The sequence below is a fragment of the Amphibalanus amphitrite genome, unplaced genomic scaffold, assembly GCF_019059575.1.
Source record: "Amphibalanus amphitrite isolate SeventyFive unplaced genomic scaffold, NRLGWU_Aamphi_draft 000655F_arrow, whole genome shotgun sequence".
Classification (NCBI taxonomy): domain Eukaryota; kingdom Metazoa; phylum Arthropoda; class Thecostraca; order Balanomorpha; family Balanidae; genus Amphibalanus; species Amphibalanus amphitrite.
In genome coordinates this window covers 326,170-341,945 of record NW_024882149.1, presented here as the reverse complement: position 1 = coordinate 341,945, position 15,776 = coordinate 326,170, and the positions used below count along the sequence as shown (strand labels likewise).

The 15,776-nt window shown below is 49.8% G+C and overlaps 1 protein-coding gene across 1 annotated transcript in view; it reads left to right on the top strand.

Annotated features, from left to right (window-relative positions):
• Positions 1-15,776, top strand: part of LOC122364087 (5'-3' exoribonuclease 1-like) — an 87,918-nt gene that overhangs the window by 36,005 nt on the left and 36,137 nt on the right. Inside the window, exons 18-20 of the mRNA XM_043334151.1 lie at positions 1,005-1,205; positions 4,300-4,400; positions 15,163-15,357. Of these exons, the coding sequence (XP_043190086.1) occupies positions 1,005-1,205; positions 4,300-4,400; positions 15,163-15,357 (497 nt within the window). The remainder of the gene's footprint in view (positions 1-1,004; positions 1,206-4,299; positions 4,401-15,162; positions 15,358-15,776) is intronic.

Sequence of the window (15,776 nt, the reverse complement as noted above, 5' to 3'; positions counted from 1 at the left end):
CAGCGGCAGACAGCCCGGGCTCCGCACGGCGCGCAGCAGCTCAGCGGCACCCACATGATGTGGTGGGCGAGCTTTGTGGCGGGTTTCGTCGGGTTTTACCTGCCGGCGCAGCCATTGATTCAATGGAGTTTTAATGCTGATGAAATGCTGTCATAAAGTTGATGCACTTCTATATTCGATTGGTGGTATTTAGTGACCATGCCACACACAAAGAACCACCCAGATTATAAACACACTTTTTCCTGATGCCGGTAACATCCACAATAGCTAGGCACACACCTCGATGGGTGTTTCCGCACCCTCGCCATTATGTCCACTGTGTGTGTTTGCGTGTTTGTGTTTGCGTTACAAGTGTGTGCGGCGTGCTCCGTCCCGGGACGATGGTCACCTCTGGATCGATGCCGGTACGGCGCCTGTCCCACTGGGAGCCGGCCATTCTGGGGGGTCCCCGGGGGACGGCGGGCCCTCTGAGCTGCCCGTTGTGGGCTCATATGCGGCCGCGGGCACTCGGCTTATGTAGGATGGCAGCGGTGGAAGCACGCCGAGGGGGCGCGGTGCGCTCAGACTCGCTGTGACGTATGAACGCGGCGTGGTAATAAGTCCCGCAGCGCAGCGTGCCACGGAGGCCACAGGAGACATTGTAGTGTGCCATGTGTATCACCTGTGTCATCTCATGTCTGCGTGTATCGAGTTTTCCCCCGCGGGAGCTATGCGTGTGGTAAGCACCGATATCTGTCTCTGGCGGCAGGTATTCGCAAGACTGTCGAGCCAGTGACAACTCCCCCGGTCCTTACGACAAGGTTATGCGAGACTGCTGAGTGCTGAGCCTGTGACACTTTCTTCTCTCCGACGGCAGGTTTCCGCGGACTGCTGAGCCGAAAGACGCTGGATGCTGTGTCTATGACATCCTTACTCTGATGGCAGGTATCCGCGAGGCGGCCGAGCCGGCGGACGTGCTGTACGAGGTGCTGTATCTGTGACACCCCTCCCCTCTCTGACACCAGGTATCCGCGAGGCGGCCGAGCCGGCGGACGTGCTGTACGAGGTGCTGTACGACGAGCCGTTCGAGGGAGGTCTGGCACTGCGCTGCTCAGCCGGCCGCGGCTACAAGATGCCGCCCTTCAGCCTGATGAACATCAGCCACGGCCTGCGACTCAAGTTCGGGCAGACGGGCCAGACGGTGGCCGCTGCCGCCGCCGGAGCGGGTGAGGACAAATGGACGACGGGTCACTGACAGAGGCTGATCAGTCCGTTAACGGGGAGGGGGAGGGGAACTGCTCGACGCATCAGATATGCACTTATAAGTGGTGCTTAGTAGTCTACTGTCCACGTAGGAAGTCATATGAGTGTTTTCCACTGTGCCTTGCGATTAGTCACCTGTCGTTGCTTAACACGAAAACAGTTTTTTTTCAAACTGAGCGCGGTAAAGTTGTGCGTTGAAGTATGAAGTCATGAAGTCTATCCCCCGCACAAATCATCATATGCCACATATAGCAAACAGGCCGAACACCGTGTTAATGGCCACATCTCTCATTCATTGCAGTCTGTCTGAGCTTATTTTGGCGGACAGTAAATACGATAAATCACAATTACCGATGTAGCTAATTAAGTCGGGTAATAGCTATGTACTAGGGTGACCCGCGTGCTCCGCAACGCGAAAAGGGATATTTTCGATCGGCGGGTGTTCGGTTGTTCTTGTGTCGGTTGGGTTATCTATCCATTTCGGTCGATTGCTTTTTGACGGCTAAACGTTTTGGTTTGTGGAAAAAGTATCCACCGCATCGAGGTGCCCGTGTCTGATAAGCATGCTTTCCACTTCAGAATCTGTCAAATGTGCTTTATAATTTAGGCGCGTAGTTTTATGACAAATTAAAGGCGTAGATAATATTCACTAAAAATCGTTTTGCAGAGGTTTGAAACATTTATATTTTTAAGAATACTGTTGCTTGTCATGCAAACGTGATGATTGGATCTTGGAGAGAATTGAATGCTCTTTCCAATGATAGCATTTTCAATCGTCAAACGTATCAGGTTAAGCAGCAAAATCCGTGTAATTATTTAGTGGCACATTTTGGACAAATACCATTTCATTCAGCGATTTTTTCCACATTGTTTTTGATCAATTAGCTTTTCACAATTTTTCCATGAGAGACGGTACATTTTTATTGCTAATAGGCGCTGTTTCAGCTCATTCCGTCTGACGATCACCTGAAATTAATATAAATTCCAAAATCCGTCCAAAACGTCCATTTTTCAAAAGAAAGTGTCCTCCCCGGTGCACGTGGCGCGTGCCAACCCCTGCACCGCACACCACTCGATAGCCCGTTCGATTCTCTACACGATGCTGTTTTCCCCGTACCGGTCGGGCCCACGGTTACCGAGATATTGCACCGGGACCGGACCCGTGTCGGGCAAATTTACCCATTTTCTCCCGTTTTTGCAAGCCGATTTATACATGTAAAGTCTATGACGCGAATTTGCATTTTTTGGGCCCGCGCCACGCGCTCGCTATCGACCCGATCGAGCCGAGACCGCTCAAAGGCACGTTGTCCATCCTTGTTCTATGAGTTGCGCAAACTTCAGCGCGGTAGGTGCAACGGTGTGATCTGTAACCCGCGCTACGTAGCACCATGTCGCGACCTCGGTTACAGACAGAAACTACGTCACCTCAAATAGTAATATAGATGCCGTATTTATTGCTGTTGACTGCGTGTGATTGAGGCTATGTGTTGGCCTTGTTTGTAATTGCACAGCCTGGAAAGCGAGACTGTTGCAAGCGCACTGGAGCAACTGCGTGATGGGGCTCATTACCTGCCTCATACGCGTAACATTGTTTATCTAATTTCAACGCGTCTCTGACTTGTTTGTATGCATCAACTACTGCTTGCCCACGCATGACGCAGTTGTATTAGTAAAGTGCCAGCTTTGACGTTCGAATGATGAGGGCTGCGGCGGCTGGGTGTTCGTTTTCTCACTCGACGGTCCTCCTAGGAGGGGCGCTCTTCAACAACCTCCGTGGGCTATTTTTGACCGAGTCCACGTCCTCAATTAAACGCGTCCTTTGATAATCCCTTGAGCAAGGCAAAAGGTCGCACGGAGAGTGGCCAGCAGGAGAGCTGCTCCGCCACTGCGCTCTTCTCCCAGGCCAGACTAGAATATCCGGTTTTCGGCCACTGTAAGCCTCTGCGTTATCATGGCGAAGCAGCCACGGGTTCACATCCCGAGTCTCTCTCCTCTTGTCGCGCACCGAGCGAGCCATATTCACAGAAACTTTTACAGATGAGCCGGGTGATCTTCGCATCTCACGGAGAGAAGGGAACGGTGTCTCTCATACCCAGCAGAATTTCAATCAGCATTTCCTGTTTGTGGCTTTCGACTTTGCTATTTCCTGCGGCCTTAGTAAATGCTAGGGAAATCCGACTATTATTTAATGCTGTGGAGCTTAACTGCTGCAATATTTGCCATTCAAGTGACGGTGGCATTGCCTCATATCCTAGCACTTCGAAGCAGGTTCATTATGTACGTACCCTTGGAAAGCTCTTACACACCTTGTTTTGGTATTTCGGTCCAGTTCGATGCTCAAATTCAATGTGCTGCCATAACTATTGTTTACACGTTTCCCAATGGCAAGGCATTTTACGTTCTCTTTCATAATTTATTGCCCTTCTTTAAATGGGAATACTATTTTGCCAGATGTTTCAAATCCATTTCGCTCAGCATAGTGCAGTAAATATCACTGTAAAGCCAGCTAATACTGTAAGCCTGTACCGTATAAATTACCATGCAGACTCGCATCAAGTTAACCTCACACTGGCTGGTTTGACCGGATAACAATAGAGGCCGGTGTCGGAACAAGTTTGCGCTGTACCGATCGGCTGTCCCCACTGTGTACGCGCGCCATCCAGCCGCCATCGTCACCGCCCCAGTGACGTACGACTGCGAGGCTGGCCCGACTGTCAATTACTTTAACTGGCTGTCAGCCCGGGCCGCGCCTGTCGCCGACTGTTCGGACAGTGAGGAATGGTACTGGCGACACTGGCCGGTGGAGACCGACTGGCCTGGCCCGCCTGACTGAGACAGTCGGCCACCGCTCGGCCGCGATACCGTGTAATGCGTGCGGGTGCGGGTGCGGGCGCTCCGTCCAGCCCGGCAACAACCTTCGGCCGGCTGGGTTTATTTATGGCTCGACCTTGTATGAGCTACCTTCATGTGGTCCGGTCCGTATGATCCGTCATTCTGTGACCCGACCCCTCACGGTCCCCGTGTGACCTGACCCCGCTCTGCCCGCCCTGTCCACAGGCCGGGCGACCAACGGCGCCGCGTCAGCGTCCGGAGGTCTGGCGCAGTTCTCTCACTCCCCGGGCTCACCGTTTGCCGAGACGCACCGCTCACCTACCACGGTAAGAGACGCACTGCTAACCGACCACGGTAAGAACCGCACTGCTAACCGACCACGGTAAGAACTGCACTGCTAACCAACCACGGTAAGAAACGCACCGCTCTCACAGACCACGGTAAGAAACGCACTGCTAACCGACCACGGTAAGAACCGCACCGCTCACCGACCACGGTAAGACCCGTAAGACCTGCACTACTCACAAGACACGGTAAAAACCGCGCTTCTCACACACCACGGTAAGGACGGCACCGCTCACCGACCACGGTAAGAAACGCACCGCTCTCACAGACCATGGTAAGAATCGCACTGCTAACCGACCACGGTAAGAACCGCGCTACTCACAGACCACGGTAAGAACCGCGCCGCTCTCACCCACCACGGTGAGAAACGCGTCGCTCACCCACCACCCTAGGAGCTTCGGGCCGCTCACCGACCACGGTAAGAACCGCGCTACTCACAGACGTCGGTAGGAACGCCGTACCACTCGGTTAACTACGCTGGGAGCGCCGGACCGCTCACAAACCTCGCTAGGAGCGTCCGGCGCGCGGCCAGTTGGCCGTAGAAGCCGGCAGGGCCGGTGGCGGGCGCAGTCACCGCCGGTATTGGATGGGCCCGGCCGAGAAACGGTGACAGTGCCGGCCACCGGCTGGGCAGGGCAGACGGTCCGCGGCACGGCAGGCGCCTCCGCCGCACTGTCATATTGGGGGAGGTGTCTGCGGTTCAGGGCCCTGAGATGGCATACCTCGGTAGGTCGGCCGGGTTGATTTGGCCGTGACACGGTCAGCTGTGCTACCATAGAACTCGGGGAAGGGAAGGGAAAGAGGCCATTTCCATAAGTTGACTGTGTGATCGAAAGTAGGTATTAGTCACGCATTTGTTTCTTAGAGCGCGTTTATTATGTTTACAGAGGTATGCGAATTTTCAGACCCTGCCTGTCATATTTTTAGTGTGACCTGGCTTATACTACAGGGGATGACCTTGTGATATAATGGAGTTTTTATTATGTTTTGGCATGTTTTAATTGACACTTCACTTCATCCAACGGCTCTTGAACCTCATACCTTGTGCCTCGTATCCCGTACATCATCACAACAGTTCTGTTGGAGGATAAACGTGAAGCATCATTGGGCATCAAGCAAGCATCAGCTAATATTTTACATGCTGTTCTGTGGACATAAAAAAAATCAACTTAAGGTGTTTTACCATGTTGTAAATACGGTGCATACTGCACATGTTTGTAGGAGCTGAGTGAGAGCTCCCTTCTGTTCTGAGGGAGCTCGAGTTGGGCATAGTAATAGAAGCATGTACATTGTATAAGTACTAGAGCAGAATGTATAAGGAAATGTGTTTTTGTGTGGTTCCAAACTGATGACAAAGCTAGCAGTCATACGCACATATACTTATTCAGACGTTACATAGACCTCTACACACCTATGTAGAGGTAAATAGACGTCTAAGGTCGTTGTTTCCGTTAACTTCCTTATTCCTGCCCACCTGTTGCTCTGCTGCGACTTGTAATTGGTCTATATAATCATAATGGATCTATTTTAGTCTCTATTAATGCTTAATTAAGTTGGCTTCAGCATAATTACCTGCCTCCTGCTACACATTCGCTATTAGTTTTTGTCATGCCGCATGTGCTTCTAATTGGTATCCACTTTTGGGATCGTTTTTCTCGCGCGAGTCAAGTGATGCTTTGATATGAAATTGACCCTGCCCTAGCAACCTGAGCTCATTATCGAGCTTATCAGGGTATTGCGCCAAATGTGGGTGGTGCACTCGGCGGGGCGAGCAAATTCGCTCGAAAAGGCAAACACTCGCTTTTATCATTGGCTATTTCAGCGAGGCGCTGTGATGGCAGCGTTAGGTATAACTAATAATAATTGTGTGCTGCCGGAAAGGCGAGAAGAAAAACTAACTCTGAATATTCCGGGCGTTGGTGTGCGTTATCGTTGCTTTATTTTCCCTACACGGATGCATTCTGAATCTGATGTAGCTGAAAGTGATAGTTCGCTAGTATTTGAGTTCAATATGACATCCGTGAACAATAATAGCACCGCCGCAGTCGACTGTTTTGCCCGGCTTGGCTGTACTATTCTGTGATCAATTTTAAAGCCTTCGCCTGACACGATATAACTTGGGACGTGGCGTACGGGATACGGGAACTTATAAATGTGGAGCCAATTGTCAAGTTTCTGCCCCGTTGGCGCGAACTGCCAGACAATTCCACGCATTAGCTGACTGTGTGAAAGCAAAACAAACTACATGTAAACGCATTTCGACTAAAACACTTCATTTGCAAGTAGGTATAAAGCACAGCAAACAAGACACTGTCTTTGATTGCACCGATGCTCCAAGCGGTGATGCCCTAAATATTACACCGATTTTCAACGGCACATCAGCTTTAGAGGTTATGTCACGTATAATTGTACTTTAGGACCATTTATACGATAGAGCTCTCGAGAGGCACCGCGCATTTTTAGCATCATTTTTTTGTTGATAAACTGAGCTGAGCTGTTTTAGGAAAATCGGCTCTTTTGTTCCCATGCTTACCAGTGTGAGGGTCCTGGCCGGGCGCGGGTCCACAATGCCCCGCCGTAACACATTGGTGGATGACGCTATTAGCTCAGCTACAAGAGCGCTGGTCGTTTCCGCCGCCAATCCGGCCGAGCGGCTACAATGCGGGTGTGCGCCGGGGCGTGGTACCGGCCCGTATCCCTTCTGCCGGCCACCGCGGCAGTCGATACTCACTCGCAGGGTGGGCGGCCGCTGCTGTGGGGCCCCGGGAAATGTCCCTACCAACGGGACTTCTGCTCCGGAACGGGTGGGGCGTCTGGGGTTCACCTGCACTTCAAATTAAATGCCTGAAGAAATCTGAAATTGGCTGCGTCATATCGCGGATTGAATTCAATGGCACTTGGAATGCTGTGCAAACACATGTTGCTAGCAAGTCAGATAATTACCCGATAAGTCTATTAGCTTCAAAATGGTTTGTCAAATTGAGAAATCTTCTGCGGTATCGGCTGGATTCTTGTTCGTAAAGTGCGCTGCAAGTTATAAAACGATGCTTCCAGGTTTGTTTTGTTTTGTTCTGTAAAGAGACTATCAAAGAGCCGAAGTGATGGTATAAATTTGATCTGGACGGACATCCTGTTGAGTGGCCGGGGCTGAGGCCGTCACATGGACACTGGACAGTGGACAGTGGACGGTGTACAGTGGACAGGCCACTCAGCCCCGCTAACGGTCACCTGACCGCACTGGTTACATGATGTGACTGGAGCTACTCGCGTCGGACGGGGGGGGGGATGGCCCTGGAGGTAATCGGTGGGATGGGAGAATGCTTCCATGCATGATGCAGATAAGACAATGCCTTCCCCTTAGCATGACATTTAAGCTCCTTCGAGACTCATTAACCTCACTACAAGCTGTATTTTTTGTTGTAATTTTACAATTTACATGAATATTAATTTTACCATGACGGGATTACTGCTATCCTGTTTCACTTGCATGGTGGTATAGGTACACAGCAAACTTAGTTTTCCTTTTCTCAACCGTACTCTCGGATGTTCATCATTTAGGCATATTAGGCGTAGGTATGTGATATTTTACATCTTACGTAAGATCATTTTGGTGTTACCGCCAACTATGTAATCGTTATATCATGCTGTTACGTAACTGGAACATAGTTACATATATATGCGCCGCATGCATCTCATTTTTCATTTAGGGTTATAACTGTTATTTATGCGAGACAGCTCATATTCTCTGTCTGCTTTGGCCGCCGTTATAATGTTTTACAGCTCCGCACACCACCAGTTAGTCGCCCCGTCCCTGCCCCCGCACTCAGCCGAGTTGGGTCGGCAGCACCGCCTCAGTGCGGCGCGTGCTGGCTCTCCGTACTGGCGGAGAGGCCGGCCGCCCAGTACTGCTAAACGGCGACAAATGGACCCGGCATAAAGCGATACATGCATCGTAACACGGTCCCGTGAAATAACATCCCGCGCCATTGCAGGCCTGTAAATAAGCTCAATGTCTACTTACTGCTTGTTTTAGGTCAAGACAGCCTATACTATTAGATGTATAAGCATATGACAATCCAAATTCAATGCAAATTCGTTTCGGTCAACAGAGGTCATCAAAAAGTTGGAGAGCGTTGGAGAGAAGTCATCAAAAATCACGGGCCCCTGGTTTGCACAGTAGATTGTGGCCTACCCACTCGAGGTAGAGTGCTCATTGCGGAACCGCCAAACGACTCGTCCCGACCGGACGTTATTTTTCCATTAGGTATCAATTTCACCTCCAGCAGTTTGGGTCGGACATGGAGCCGACGTGCCTCGTTGCGCGGTATCTGCGCCCTCGCGACCGGCAGCGCCGCAGTAATCAGGCGACCCTTCAGCCGCTTCCAAGTGGCGCAAATGGCCCGCCGGCCGCCCTGTCATCTGGAGCCGGATGGTGGGCCTCTCCAGTGGCACGGGGCGGTCATGAGACCACCGACCGCCAGCCGGCCGGCCAATGCCGCCGAATGAGCCATTCAGGCGTGCCGTCCCAGTCGCCTGCGATGCAGCCGGTTAGAGCCGACCGGCCGACCACGGGCTGAGTTACGAGGCGTGCCGGGATAAAGCGGCGGTGGACGGGACTCGACTGCTCCGAGTCGGATGGGACTGACGCCGGGTCGGGCAGAGACTGGTGGGGCAGAGACTGATCGGACACAGACTGGTTGGCGGGACTGGTGGGACACAGACTTGCCAGACACGAACTGATCGGACATGCAGACTGGTGTTACACAGACTGGTGGGACACAGTGGTGGGACAGACTGACGGGTGTGACAGACTGGTGGGGCAGACTGGTCAGACACAGGATGGTAGGGCACACTGCTCCTACTTAGTGTTGGTTATGCCTCAGACATCGGCAGCATGGATGGCTGATAATTGGAGACGCAATTTAAACGCTACAAAGTTGGGCTAACGCTGCGGCACCGAGCGAGCGATTGTGGCAGCTCGGCCGATTGCATTTGGTGCGTTGGGATATGACAGCGTCTCGGCTCAATCGGTGGGTTTTGATATGACGGCGGCGGCTCTGCTATTTGGTTGATTGGGATATGACGGCGGCTGGCTCGGCTCATTTGATGGGTTTAGGCACGACAGCGACTCTGATGGCGGCGTCGGAGCGCTGACTTTGCTGCCACCGTCCCACGTAACGCTGGATCAATGGATTACAAAGGTAGCCTGATATATATCTTAGCTTGATAAGTAATGTTGAGTATCCATGACAGGTTGGATGATTATGTAAATAATAAATGCATAATTTGGTTCCGAATTTGGTTTCTTTTTGAATATATTTGAATGCATTTGTAATAATTTGGTTTATTATTTACATCATCATTGATAAGTAAGCTAGCCTGAAACATGTGGATCTATCTGCAAAATGTAAACCATTGCTCACGTCTGCTTTCGTGGGAAGGCTGGATGGAGGTGGAAAACTGGATTAACCCGCGCACCGACGGGGGTCTGCGCCAACTTCGCACCGACGCACAGTGGGGATTTTTCCGATCTAGCGCCTATTAATTCAAAAAATATTTTTTGGATTTTTGTTTATTTTTTGTGTCAGTAGGGCTAAGAAATGTCTAAATTTTTTCATATATGGCATTGTTTTATCTGTATGTCCACAGCAAAACTAGGAAAAATGCGCCCAAAGTTCACACTCATGCGTGATTACTCAATGGGCTCAGCAAGGCCCGAAAGTATAGCTCAATTTCATTGTCCTGTCCTGTTGGTTTTAATCTTGCGAGGTCTTAAAGTTGCATATCGTCTGAAAGGCACCTTTATTAGGAATGGAATGGCAAACAGAAAGTATGCCACAACCTTACTAAGGTCACAAAAATGCCCTTTACAAAAAACCCTTACAGACACCATATTGAAGGAATGGTATTCTAAATAAATGTAGGAAATCAACAATGTTCTCCACACTTTTCCACTCCGAAATATATCCTATCGAATTCGCCACTTTCTTCTGCACAAGACAATGCCTAGTTTGGCTGCCGAAACTTGCCTGAACACGGAATATTCACATTAGAGTATCTTAACACCCCACTCGAGGAGCGCTAGGGCAAACAGCACGATATAGGTATGTTCCGGACATAGGCGAATAATTTTACTTCGTGATTTATATGATGCATATTTTCTGAGACACATTCATTAGGAATAGGATGACAAGCGTAAATTATACATACCGTAACCTTATTAACCATCGCACTTGTGGGGAGGGGGAGGGGGAAGGGGTCGGATAAAACCCCATGGTTTTCCGCAAATTACTCGCGCAAAAAGCGGCCGATCGCGTTGAAACTTTCGGTACCCTCGAGATCATCAATTTTACATCTAACCTAAAAATTTCATGACTCTGACCCAACTGACCTTTGACCTGTGGCATATTTCTCGAGACCATGTTTGGCCGGAATCGCGATTCGGCGTATGCCAGCTCACATTATCCGCGGTTTCCAGTCTTTTGTGGTTTTAAACGTTCAAATATGTGAAATGATGTTGGTGCCATGCATAATGGTGGGTGTCAAGGTCACGTGAAGGTCAAGTCAAGGTCATTAACCTTTTGATGACTTTGGTTCACTTTTTCGAGTTTTACTTGTTTCAAGGGCAGTTTTTGGTGCTGATTTCGATTTTAGCAGCCATTTGAATATTTACGAAGTAGTTCTAGTGCCTTCGTTCCATGTTACGAAGCTATCAGTAGTAGGTGACACTTCTATGGATGGCCGGCAGGACGCCTACTAATTGATCTAACCTGACCTGACCCGACCTGGCCTAAATGCAAAAAGACATCGTCTGTGATTAAAACTAACATGAAATTCGTGATCAGCACCCCAAAATACCCCGTAACACCCTAACTTTGCGAAGTTTCAAGAGGTCTCGATTTCCCAACTTTAGTTGGGTCATTAACCTTCCAGGCGGCGGTGGGGGGGGGGGCAATTTTTTGCCCCCCCCCTTAGTTTTTTCGATATATCTCGAGAACCGCTGCGCCGATCGTCACCAAACTTTCAGTACCCTCCCGGGAGCAGCTAGCGCACATGGTGACCAAAAATTTTTCCAATGGCTATGATAGGTTGGCCGCTAATGACGTCAGAGTGACGTCATTTTTGCCATTTTCGACCCAAAAAAAAAAAGATTTCGCGGGAAGAGCTGTCAGGCCTACAGCTTTAGAGATACATAAAAATGTTTTAGACATAAAAGGTGTGGAATCAAAAGGGCTACAAAACTGCTATTTCGGTTTTTCGATTTTTTTGGATTTTGGCCCCCAAAAATCAAAAAATAGATTTTTCGAATATAATAGCCGAAAAATCCAAAAAGTTTTTTGAATTTCGAAAAAACCGGAATATATATCCCTACCTCTTCTATCCCTACCGCCTTCTATCTACATACCAAATTTGAGATCGATACCTCTTTTTTTTGGCCAAGTTATAGCGAAAAAACTGTTCAAAATTGATGACGTCAAATTTTCAAACTCAATTTTTAGCAATTCTAGACCTCGTAGCGCAAAACAAAGACCACCATTAGACTCCCCGTGACGAGCTGCATCGATTTGATACCCATTTTATGCAAAAATATCAACTTTGAAATTTGACCTTTTTTGACCTGACCTTGGCCTGACCTCCACCAGAAAGTGACCTTTACCGTACCTGATGGTCTTATAACCAACACCATTGAGTTGGAAATGAAAAACTGGCCATAAAACATGCATCGCATAACCTTAGTAAAGTTGGGCTCATGTGGTGACCCAGGGTGACCTTTGGTGACCTGACCTGTGACCTGACCTGGTATGACCGGTGACCTCTAATAGCAACATATGTACTAGACAACTGACGCTTCATCGCTGATTTTCGACAAAATGCGTTTTACTCGGTGTTATAGCGCTTTCCCTAGAAGCCCCGTGAACGGTGAAACATTTTGTATTTGACCTGACCTGTGACGTCATTGGTGACCCCGAGGTCAATGAAATTTGGTTTCCCTTGACAAATTTGACAGGGCTATCGAACGCCGTTTGAATTTTCCGGATCCGTTCAGTAGTTTCGGAGATACGGGGGGGGGGGGCAAAAAAATGCCCCCCCCACCGCGCGGAAGGTGGCTGGTAGGCCCGCCGCCTGCCGGGTTAAACTGACTTGGAAAGTCAGCTTATGACCTTGGACTTTGAAATTGGATATATTCGGCCTAATTTCGTCATAGGCAGCACGCTTGACTTTTCCGCGAAGCTCTAGCTTGATCAGGGGCCAAACGGCTGAGCGGGGGGTCCAATTGAACCCCCTATACTATGTTGATTATGCACATTTACAGGTAAAATTCTCACCAGGATACACCAGCCAACATCTGTGCACAATCTGGCTACAATTCTACCTATGGTTTGCCCTCTACGAATAAATACGTGCTAGATCGGAAAAATCCCCACTGTGCGACGGGGGGGGGGGGCGGATGACCGCCCCCCTGAGATCTCGAGAACGAAGCAAGATAGCGACAAGCGGTAAACGGCATCGGATACGCACGGTCAAGATCTACAATTTTTACTAAGGTCATTTTCAGGTCAGGTCAAAGATGACGTCACAGGGGTCGAAAAAGTCAAAATGGCGGCGCTAGATATGGAGAGGGTTTTTCTCGAATAACTTTCGAATTAGTCAAGATAGGAACAAACTAAGGGCATTATCGTGATCCTCTCGTCAATCCCCATCGAATGATATATATGTTGACCTCGAAAGGTCAAGGTCAAAGGTTGACCTCAGGTCACGTGACCTCGAGGTCATCATGTATATCATTCGATGCGTCTTGACGAGCTGAACACAATGAGACCATCCACGCGGCTGTATCTTGTTCCTGTACGGAGTTATTGGCCAAAAACCTTTGGTGACCTTTGATGACGTCACATGACCTCACAGCTGCCCAACAGCAAAACAGACCTCAAGGTAGTGAAGGTTGATCATATATGAAGTCATGTATGGTATATGGGGCCGTTCGGACCCGTTTTAGTGGTAAAAATAGGGAGTTGATTTTTCCCCATTGACTTATAATGGGGATGTCGCGAAATTGACCTGACCTTAGGTCACCGATATCAAAATTCCGAGATATACAAATTGTAGCTACTAATGACCTTATAACATCCTGCGACTTTCAAAGGCCTCCGACATCTACTGTAGCTCTGACACGGTGACAAAGTTGCAAAAAAGTGACTTGAGGTTGGGTCATTCAAAGTGACCTGGTGACCTGACCTTAAAAGGTAGGAGGTTCAAACTTGCACACCATGTGTAAAATTGATGAGAGAATAGTCGTACCAAATTTCGCGGCGCTACGCGCCGCGGTTTTCCCGCTATTTGCGAAAAACCTCAGGGGGGGGGGGCGGATATCCGCCCCCCCGTCGGTGCGCGGGTTAAGAGAAGAAAGCTTTTCTCACGTTCTGTCTCGAAGTTTTCTTTGAATCAAAACAGACCCGACTGGAGTGGACTTTCCTTCTGATAGGTGTACGAGAAGGATGAATGCGCATTTGCTCACCATACCACTTTGTTTTCTGCATAACCCTTTCGGTCTGACAAGACCATTGCAGAGCCGGAAGGGTGATAGGAATTAGGGGAGACATTGGTCTGGGCAGGCACCCTTGTGAGTCACCGGGGCTGAGCCCGTCCAGAGGACAGGCCGATCAGCCCCTCAAGCACTCACTGCACCCTGCTACGGGTGTGCTCCCTTGGGAGCAGCGGTGCCGCTCCAGGGGAGCAGCCCGCATGAGATAAAGGTGCCTGTCCAGCCCGGAGAGAGGGTTGCGGCGTGGATGAGAAGGATTTGAACATCCTGAGGACGGAAACGACGGACGGGTGTGACCTCAAATGACCTCAGTGACGCTGTAAATGACGCCATATGAAGTATGAACTGAAGTCCATTACATGACTGACCTTTTACCAGGTAATCTGTGCAAATATAAGAGAATCACAGATTTAAATTACACAGAAACCCGAGACCTTCCGAAAGCTAGTCTCGCTATGAAACATTCTTGTCGTCGAATGTTGCAAAAATCATTTTGTAGGATCGTGCCGATATATTTTTTATTTGAAATTATAGGTCACTAAACTGACCGGACCAGAAAAAAGGTAGATGCCGAAACGTCCAGCCTAAGTAAAGGTCGGGCGGCATATGTAACAGGTGGTTTTAGATGTAAGGTATCCATTATCCAGCGTTTTCTGAACAATCGAGAAAAAAAAAACGCCAGGGGCGCTATCAATGCAGTCCCGTCGGGGAGGGCTACCAGAAAGTAGAGCGGGCAGCGATTGTCAGAATGGTGGCTGGTATTTCCCTGGTTTAGACATCGCAGTACAGGTAATAGCTTTTCTTATTGAGTAACATGTAATGCTTTTATCTTACCTTAATTTATTTCCTTTTGTTTTGTGGCGACTCCCGGATCCGCTTTATTTGAACGGGAGGCTGTGCATTAATTCGCAGTTCGGTGTCCGTCCCACTGTTGGATACCGATGTCCTGGTATTGACATTATTTGCGGTTTTTTTACTGCTCTGGGTGGTGACATTTAAGCTCCGAATATAAAAGCTCATTTTACCTGCTTCACAGAAAAGGTGTCGTATAAAAGTGCACCCTATTGAAGGCTTTTCCCGAAGAGGTATCATTAATTGACTTAGCTTTCGCCAGAGTAGCGGGAAGTGCCTGCCATCGTCTTGTGGCGTTACCGCTCTTTCATTTTTACGAACCTCATTAGCGTGTTGTTACCTTACAGGCCCGGAACCACGTACCGGCTCAGCAGCAGAGGGAGGCCAGGACGGCAGCGGATCGGCAGCCGGGTCGCGTCGCGCCCCAGCCAGCCCGCAGTCCGGAGAAGCAGCGGCAGGCGGCCCAAAAGGTCCCTCAGCCAGCGGCGGCGGCGGTCAACCGGGCTTCCCCGGGCGGCGGTGGCAGTCCCCACCGACAGAAGGTCAGTTCCCTCAGTCCCCACCGACAGAAGGTCAGTCCCACCGACAGAAGGTCAGTTCCCTCAGTCCCCACCGCCAGAAGGTCAGTTCCCCTCAGTCCCCACCGACAGAAGGTCAGTTCCCTCAGTCCCCACCGACAGAAGGTCAGTCCCACCGACAGAAGGTCAGTTCCCTCAGTCCCCACCGCCAGAAGGTCAGTTCCCCTCAGTCCCCACCGACAGAAGGTCAGTCCCCCTCAGTCCCCACCGACAGAAGGTCAGTTCCCTCAGCTCCACCGACAGAAGGTCAGTTCCCTCAGCCCCCACCGACAGAAAGTCAGTTCCCTCAGTCCCCACCGACAGAAGGTCAGTCCCACTCAGTCCCCACCGACAGAAGGTCAGTTCCCTCAGTCCCCACCGACAGAAGGTCAGTTCCCTCAGTA